The sequence below is a fragment of the Lontra canadensis genome, unplaced genomic scaffold, assembly GCF_010015895.1.
Source record: "Lontra canadensis isolate GAN:19392208 unplaced genomic scaffold, GSC_riverotter_1.0 scaffold102, whole genome shotgun sequence".
Taxonomy (NCBI): domain Eukaryota; kingdom Metazoa; phylum Chordata; class Mammalia; order Carnivora; family Mustelidae; genus Lontra; species Lontra canadensis.
Window position 1 is genome coordinate 4,788,886 of NW_022631096.1, and position 8,822 is coordinate 4,797,707.

Genomic DNA, 8,822 nt, shown 5'->3' on the forward strand with positions numbered 1-8,822 from the left:
TGGGTGTACCTCTCTTCATAACCAGACTCACTACACTGCTCGCCCCCCCCCCCCAAAACAAGGCTGCCTTCTCTGTAAGAGATTATTCTAGCAAGGGCCTTTCTGGGCACCCAAGCCCAGCCCTCTCCAGCCAGTGTAATGCTCAGCTGCCTCTCTAGTTCATTCCATCTGCTACCTCAGGGTTCAGAAGCAGCCCTTCTCCCTGAGCTCCCCTCCCCGTGGAGCATCTCAGCTGGGATTAGTTACAGGGTGAGGGACTGTGCAAACATCTCTCCCTCTCCCCAGATGCATCGAAGGCTCAGGGGCTTGCTGCAGAGGCTGGAGTCTGTATCACCCAGGCCGGGGCTGGAGGCGGCCAGGGCAGGAGCAGAGCAGGACGACAAGACAGATATGGGCTGCCGTCCCTGAGGGGCAGGGCCCGGCCGGCTGGAAGCTCAGGCTGCTTCTGCCAAGGGCTCACTTAGTCCTGTCCACTGCCAAGTCCTTGGCTTGGGTTCAAACGGCCAGCTGCTCCCAAGAAGAGGATGAGGGAGTCTGGACTTTTAACAGCCTTCAGTGGTGGAGTGAGGGACGAAAGGCAGGGCAGCTGGATGGCTACACGGGGGTGAATCCTGGCATCTCCACTGCTCACTTCTGCGTGTGTCCTTGTGAAAATTACTTCACCTCAGATGCCTTGTTCTTAAGCAATGCCAAGGAAGGATACCTTTCATGGGGTTTTTAGGAGGATTAAATGGGTTAATATCTTAATATCTGTAAAGGCCGAAGACTGCCTCTGCAGAGCTGTCAGATGGCTTTGTTAAATACTACGTAACCTGCTCTGAGAGGATGATCTGTGGCCAAATCTGGTTTAGTAGCTCCACGTCTCCACTAGAAGTCAGACATAAGTTCTCAAGTGACTCGGCTCACGACAATGCTAGGGGATTTGCGTGAGGCACATTCACTCTGCACTCACACAGCTGTGTTTTAATTTATTTAAGCAATATCTCCACCCAGCGTGGGGCTCGAACTCCCCTGCTCCGTGAGGATCACCTTTGGCCAAATCTACTTTAGTAGTTATACTTGTCTACTGGAAGTTAGAAGGCGCTGCGGGTTACATCAACAGTAACAGATACATACACTAGACTAGAACAAAGGAGGTGCCAAGTCCATGGTACTCAGTGCTGGTCAGGTCGGTAGTCAGTCCGTCCTCTTGGATGACTTACCTCTGGGTTATTTCTACTTATTCTTAAGTCCTCCTGCCCATGGTTCTGATAGGGAGTCAATGCATTTTCATTGGAATCCACATTCCTAATGAAGGCCTCACTCTACCCCTTGGATAAACTTGACCCTCAACAGTCCTAGAAATCTGAGGTCCCAGCGACTACACTCTGCTTGAAGCACTAAGACCAGCCCTGGTTGCCACCAACCGAAGAGAGAAGCCACTGTCAGCCAGGCTGGGGAAGAAACTTGAAACAGGACGAACGCAGACTCTTGGACACGATCAAAGCTGCTAGGTGGAAAGCAGAGGACACAGGAGAACCAGGAGAGCTGGCTTCAAACCACAGGGAGGGACAGGGCAAGACAAAGAACACTTATTAAATACTGACTGTGCTCTGAGCTCAGTACCACATACTTAAACGCCCATTGCAACCTTGTGGAAGCAGGCAGAACTCTCGCAGGTGACGCGACGTGGGGAAGAGGCAAAGGGACCTGCCCAAAGGCCCCCATAGCCAGGGAGCCCAGGCTGGCAGATCTGTTGGCCTCACATCATGACCACTGTAACTGGACTGCGTAACACATGTGTGATTGTAGAGCTTTCTCATATTCAGAGCTGGCACGATGGTATGGAAGTTATGTACCGGTTCCTCACCATCGAAGGTGTCCAAGGAGGTGCTGGATGGAGATCTTCAAAGATATTAAAGAGAGAATTTATTCATGCCTTGTTGGAGGGTGGAAATGGATCATCTAGGAAAGCACCTTCTAGCTTTGAGATTCTGAGTTTCTATACTTTGGGGTAAGATAGACTCTTCGGGTATATTAAGGGACTTCCTTTCCCTGTATTTTTTACCTTCTTGTCTGTCCCCTTCTCCCCTTCATGCAGATATTCTGTTCTGGGAACATGTTTTTTCTAAAAGGAGGGAGGTGGTGGCTGGCAGTTTGGGCGGCTGGGATAGCAGAAACACCATACTACTCTCTCTGGTTGGTGAGTCTAAATTTTTACCAAGTTTACTAAGGAGACTGCGTTACACTCTGATGAAGCAAACCTGGAAAGTTGACAAGAGGAAGCAATTACATCACCCCTCCTTCCCTCTCCTCCAGTTTCTAGTTTCCAGGCAAGCCCCAGACCCCCTGAAAGTAGGATTTAGGGAAGGGGTTGATTTAAGTTTCATATTCTGCTATCCCATCACGATGGGGACTTGATATAGAATCTGGAAATTTTTTGGAAAATAAAGCAATATTTCCTGCACGCCTGAGCTAGGGAATAGAGACCTACTTTAAACCTGGCAGACAGAGCAGGGGTGCAAGCCTAACGTTTTTTGGTCCTCTGCTGCCCCTGTGTGGACACAGCGGGAAACAACACTTCAAGATTTCGCTTCTGGCCACAGCGAAATTGGACTTGAAAGAACCACCCCCTGAGAACCGCTGGAGGTTTATGACCACGATGAGGGAGTCAGGAACTGTTGCTATGGCCAGAAAGCCAGCGGCTTCCAGGAGAGAGGTGGGGAGCCCTTATAAGCTGTCAATGACTTCACCACGGTCTTGTCCACCATCTTTATTTTTCCTCAAGACATCTGCAGCCAGGAGGCGAGCCATCATCTCAAGACTCACAGGCATGCACCTCTGCGGCTTCTGGCCTCGACCAGCGCCCGCGGGCACAGCGCCAACCCTCCCACACCTTCTCTTCCTGCGCTTGGAGTAACAAGTCTGTGAGTGTCTCCCTCTGGTTTCACAGCTTTTCACACCCTCTCTTTACCGTCTGTCTCAACACCACCATCTACACAACATATCTACACCATGGCATGGCGTTCGTGCTTGAGGCATCCCTGACTCCCAGCGCAAGCACAGGACAGAGATGACACTTTTGTTCTTAAATGAGCGAGGGGGAACACTTGGGCACAACGGGGGGTGTGTGTATGTGTGTGTGTGTGCGGAGGGGGCTCTGGGTGACGGGGAGCAGCCTGGCTGGAATCCAGGGTGTCGGAGTCCCAGGACTGCCATCTACCTACAGCTTTAGCTGCTTCCTTCCCCGGTCAGCTCCCTCCTGGGTGCCCAGCACACCAACCAGCCTCACCCCCCATCCCCTCCCAACCAACAGCAGCAGTGGTGGGAGCCCCAGCCCTCTTACTCTCCTGCCCACAGGAGAGGATGGGATATCTGGGCCTCCTCTCTCCAGCTGGGAGCCAGGGCCAAATGTGCCTGGCCTGACCTCCTGTCCCCTCCCCTTATGCCTCCAGACCCTGCCGCAGCCTGCGATCCAGGGCCAGGAGCTGCCGCAAGAAGCCCCGGTTGGGGATGATGCCTCGGTGGTCCTTGACCTTCTTGATGGCCTCCACAAGGGTGAGGTGGTGGTACAGCATGAGGTAGGCCAGCACCAGCGTGGCGGACCGGCTCACGCCCACGGCGCAGTGCACCAGGATCTTCCCTGTGAGGACAGACACACGAGGCGGCCGTGGGACTGTATGTGGTGGGCTGGGGGCGGCGAGGGCTATGGGGCCGGGTGAGGAGGGAGACGGGGAAGCAGGGTGCAGACTGCGAGTGGGAGGAATGCCGACCCCTGGGATGCCTGGACGGGATATGACAGACCGATAGCATGCAGCAGCTCAGCCTCCGGGAGCCTGAAAAGGGCTCCCAGGGAGACAGATGCTCATCACTAATGCAAAACTGAGTCTCGCACAGAGTGGTGATCTGCCCAGCATTCCCAAGTGCATTAGCATCAGGCCTCTGTTAACACTGTGGATTCTTTCTTTCTCTTCTTCTCATGCACTGTCTTTTACAGATGACAGTGTTTTCTTGCCTTCCTATCAGATCCTGAGCCTCTGTCATGTCACTCAAATCTCTCCTGCCTTGAACCCTCCAGCTTTCCCCCAACTCCATGTCCCCGGTTCCTTCCCTCCCCCTGGCTTCCCGTTCCTACCTCCTGGCTGGCTCAGCGCCCGGTGGATGAAGTCCGCAGCTGTCTGGAAGTGGATGCTCATGTCAAAGGCTGGTGAGTCATGGGCCTCGACACCCAGATATCGGATGCCCAGCCCCTCGTAGGCCTCGGGGGTGCCTCGCCACCTGCTGTGTGAGGCGTTGAGGACATGCGTGATGCCCAGGCGGCGCAGCTCCCGGCGGTTGTTAGCGATGTCCCTGCGTAGAGCAGACGATAAAGGGAGGGTGGGGCAGCTAGGCTCCAGGCCAGGAAGCCGAGGCCTCCACCCTGTCCGCCGCCTTGATGACGTCACCGGCTCCAGGCCTCTGCCGTGCCTACGGAGGACCCAGAGTGGGGAACCAAGATGGCAACGACCCGGAGTTGCATCCTAGCACGAGGGTTGAGAGTTCTGGGGGAGGTTCTGACTGGAGAAGAGAAGACTATTGCAGTGGCTAACTATAGCCATAATGTAAAATATTGAAAGAGTCCTCCAAGGCAGTGGGATTTTACTTGATTTGTGGCCAGGAATGAGTGGTTCTGTACTTCGTGTATGGAAGTATGTACTAACTGTGAAATCCAGCAGAAGAAAAACAGAAACACCTTTGGAGGGAATGACTCTCCCGTCACTGGGGTATTCAAGCAGAGACAGAAAAGGTCAACATGGAGGTCAGTGCACCAGTGGGGATCTGGACCTTGGCTGGGTTGTTGGAACAGCTCATGTTCAACTTCCTGCTAACCTAGAGGTGAAAGGATTCTGACCCTGGCTCCCACACCTAACTCCCCTGTTGCTTTCTCTTTTTTTCAAGATTTTATTTATTTGAGAGAGAAAGAGAGAGAGAGAGAGAGATCACAAGTAGGCAGAGAGGCAGGCAGAGAGAGAGGGGGAAGCAGGCTCCCTGCTGAGCAGAGAGCCCGATGTGGGGCTCGATCCCAGGACCCTGAGATCATGACCAAAGGCAGAGGCTTAACCCACCGAGCCACCCAGGTGCCCCTCCCCTGTTGCTTTCTACTCTCTTTGATACCCAGAATCTTCTCACGTTCTACCAGTTATTCCATGCTCACATGACCCTGTCTTATGACATCACCTTGGGGTGATGGCCCACAACCCTCAGCTTAGTGGCAGACGCCTCTCAGGCAACATGGCTATACCTCAAGGCGAATGCCCTGTCCAGTGCAAACTCCTCAAGTACAACGAACACTGTACTTGAACCTCCAAGTCCTGGCTCTGCTACTTACGACCCATCTGACCTTGGGCCAGTCACAACATCTCTGAGCTTCAATTTTGCCTTTTGTAACCTGAGGGCAGTGGTACCTACCTCCCAAGGCTGTTGTGAAGATTAAGAGAGAAAATGCATGTGAAAAGCTCCTTGTAGACTATGAAGTCCTTGAGAGAGAGAAAAGTGAGGGGGACCCTTCCCTGGATGCTCTTCTCTCCAGGGCCCCCAAGCCCCAGAACCTCTGCGTGTGCTGTGGCTTTGCCTGGCCAACCCCTCGGCTTGCCACCCACTTCCTGGCACCCAATGGCTGCCCTTCACCAGCATCACGGCACCACAGATGGAAGGTCAGGGAAGTCATCTGTGATGTCTGCTGCATGACATCGGCACTCAATAATTAATTTTGCTAAGTGAGTGACATTATTGCTTAAACAGAGACTAGCTGTCCAGAGTTGGGCATATCAATAATCCTGCCCCAGCTCCCCCAAACCCTCCAGCTTCCACTCTCTGCCCATGCACCCCTGCCCCTCCCTCCTCAACCTGGAACCAACAACACAACTCAGGGCCTCCCCAACACCCTTCTCCTTCTTGCGTGCGTACACACACACACACACACACACACACACACAGAGCCATGACCCCGGGCTGCCGGCTACGTACTGGTCTCCGAGGTAGAGGCCCGGCCAGACCTCATCGGCATGGTTACAGGCGGTCTTGCCTGTGTAGAGCAGCCTCTCCAACTCAAAGACATTGAGGAAGGGATGTTGAACCGAGGGCATCTCCTCCAGGGCCCCTCTAGTGCGAACAGGAGACCTTGAGCCGCTCCGGGAGAAGCGGGCCATAAAAGTCATGGAGGCCCAGAGCCAGTTACCAGGGCACATCTCAGAGGCGGCTGCAGGCGTGTCCTCGAGCTGCTGATGGGTCAGTCTCCAGTGGCTGTTGCTGCAGGAGGGATGGAAGGGAGACACACCTGACTGGGTCCAGAGCAGCTGCTTCCCTTCTTGCCAGCTGGGCTGGGCCCTGGGGAGATGCCTCTCAAGGGAGGGAAGGGAACTGTGGCCCAGGGTGGGGCGCGGTGGGGGGGCGCGACACAATTACTCTCTCCCTCAAGCTGCAGTGGCTCCTTTCTGCTCTTTGGCTCAGCCAGTCAAGGAGGTGGGAGTCACATGTCCTTGTTTACGGGCAGAGGGAGCTGCCCAGCTGCTGGCTTTCTGCTCCGCCACTCCACCCCCACTCCCAACACACACACATAAACACACACACACATTTGATATTTGGGTGGCAGTGCCCGTTGTGGGAGCTCTTGCCAGCCAGAATCTGGGTCTCATCTGCCTGGGGCTCCAGGCAGAGAGCCCAGGGAGCTGGGATGGGAATGGGGGGTGGCTCTGGACCCATCCGGAGGGAATTAGCGGGAAGACAGCAGCAGCTAGGGCCATGACATATGCCAAGCCCGATTCTCAGCACCAGAGAGATGGGCTGCTTTAACCCATTCCTGCCCTACCACTGCCTCAGAGTTAGGCCTACTGTGGGATGTGTATGTTGGGGGCTGGAGTGAGTGGGGGAACAACAATACAGAGGAAGTGTAAGTTTTTGAAAAACACTTGCCAAAGGCATGCACTGATGGAAGAGGGTGCCAAGCTATGTGCACAATGGCCAAACCACTCTCCTTTGATCAGCATGCAGAAATTACTGATCGGACCTCATCTCTCATTTCTGAGTCAAGCAGGGCTGGAGTAATGTGTCTGGGTGTGTGGGGGAGAGGCAGAGGCTGGGGGCTGAAGAAGGGAAGGGATGAGGGCTCCTGCCAGGGTCTCAGAGGCTGAAATGGCCATCTGTGTTGCTGTTGGAGTCAAGTGACCCTATGCGGGGCATGGGGCTGGCAGGGAGGGGCTCAGCAGGTGTTCCCTGGACTCTCTGTGGACAGCTGGCCTTTCTGAAAGTGGGAGCTTGTTCAGAACGGCAGAGCTGGGAAGAGCCAGCCTTTGAGACTTGGCCTGGGTCCTTCAGGCAGAGAGGCCATTGTGATAAGAGCCCCTTTCTCCTCCTCCTCTCCCATCACCAGGGTGGGCCGGTCCCAAGGATTCCTTTTTTACTCCCTTCCTGGTCCTCAACTACTAGCTAGAGGCCATCTTTGACCTGCACACACTCTGTGAACCCATCCCTCCCTGTGAGCCAGGGCCCCCAGCTCTCCTTTCCCCTAGGCCAGGGGAGACCATGCAATAACAGGTCTTAGCGTGCAGGGGCATTAGGATCAGGGCTGCTGAGGGGAGCCTGAACCTTAGGGTGTTCAGGGAGAGAGATTTTTGCAAAGGCTGGGGTGGAGAGACCACAGAGATAATAGCACCATAGCCACCATCGCCATCACCACCACCATCATCATCGTTCGAACATCATCAACATCACCTGCCTTGTCTCCTCGCTCCTAAAGACCCCATCACTTTATTCCCAAAGAACGGTTTCTCGAAATAGCTTCTGCTGCCCGGGTGATTGACGCTACATGGTAAAGGGGAAGCGGGAAGGAGCTCAGATGTAGGAAGGAGCTCGGTGGGACTCTATTTCTCCCCGGGGCTGGAGAACCCCATTCCGTCCCGGGGTACACCCCTCGGCCTTCTCCAGCCCCATCCGCCGCGTTCAGGCGCCCGCGGCCTCCCTCCCGCCGCCGGGGCGGTTCTAACAGGTTCATGGCTGTCGCCCCGGCCGGCCGCGGCCAGCCCAGACAGTCCGGCGCTGGGGGTGCAGGGAGGGAGCCCTGGGGAGCTCAGCTGGCTCGGCTCCCGCGTCCCCTCCCTCGGTCCTCCCTCCCCACCACCCCCAGCCCCGAGCCGTGCGCCTCTCGGCGCCGCGAGGGAGGCGACCACCCCCACCCCCGCCCCGCAGCCCCTCTACCTCGGTGCGAGCGCGACGCGGGGTCTCAGTCCCGGAGGCCGAGGGCAGGCGCAGCTGCCAGCGCCACGGCCATGACTCTCCTGCCGCCGCCGCCGCCGCCGCCCCCGCCCGCTCCGCTGCCGCTGCGAGACCGGCTGACGGCTTAGCCTCTATTTTTAAGCCGTGACACGCACGTCGAAGCAGGGTTCACATCAGTGTGTGTGTGTGTGTGTCGGTGACACACAGAGACGCAGCCTCACCCGGCGGTCCGAGCGGACACGCCGCGCGGGCTCGCCCGCGGGTGTTTACCGACCAGACCCAGACCACGCAGCCGAGCAGCCCCGCCTCGCGTGCATGCTCGGGCGGACGTGTGTGTTAGGAGCTGCGCCAATTACAAGGCATGTTGCTTGAGGATGACATTATACAAGCCATCCCAGACGGTGCCTTTAACACACTCGCTCCTCCCCGGACAGCATTCGTTAATCACGTAGACAGGATGGCGCGCCTCACTTGTCCATGGCTTCTTCTCAGTAACACCGAGTCGTAAATTACACGGGTTGGTAGCCCTGATTCGTATTTACTATATACCACGTGTTTCACATCTCTGCACTCAGTTTATCCGCACCCCAGGT

General features: G+C 55.8%; 1 protein-coding gene across 2 annotated transcripts; it reads right to left on the reverse strand.

The window, feature by feature from the left end:
• Window positions 1-3,131: 3,131 nt before the first annotated feature.
• DUSP26 (dual specificity phosphatase 26) lies at window positions 3,132-8,474 on the reverse strand. Of its 2 annotated transcripts, XM_032838129.1 has the most exons (4): window positions 8,212-8,474; window positions 5,986-6,267; window positions 4,115-4,329; window positions 3,132-3,622 (listed from the first exon to the last, which is right to left on the reverse strand). In XM_032838129.1, the coding sequence occupies exons 2-4, from the start codon at window positions 6,204-6,206 to the stop codon at window positions 3,423-3,425; spliced, it is 636 nt and encodes a 211-aa protein (XP_032694020.1). In that variant the 5' UTR covers window positions 6,207-6,267; window positions 8,212-8,474; the 3' UTR covers window positions 3,132-3,422. The 2 variants fall into 2 exon arrangements, with proteins under 2 accessions (XP_032694020.1, XP_032694018.1); XM_032838127.1 differs by lacking the exon at window positions 8,212-8,474 and having other exon boundaries at window positions 5,986-6,385.
• Between the last annotated feature and the right edge of the window lie 348 nt (window positions 8,475-8,822).

Coding starts and splice junctions, on each gene's coding strand:
- DUSP26 (XM_032838129.1), bottom strand. CDS start 6,206: ATGTGCCCTGGTAACTGGCTCTGGGCCTCCATGACTTTTATGGCCCGC. Junction 4,330..5,985: donor GGCCTCTACCTCGGAGACCA/GTACGTAGCCGG, acceptor TGCTCTACGCAG/GGACATCGCTAACAACCGCC. Junction 3,623..4,114: donor GGCGCTGAGCCAGCCAGGAG/GTAGGAACGGGA, acceptor CTGTCCTCACAG/GGAAGATCCTGGTGCACTGC.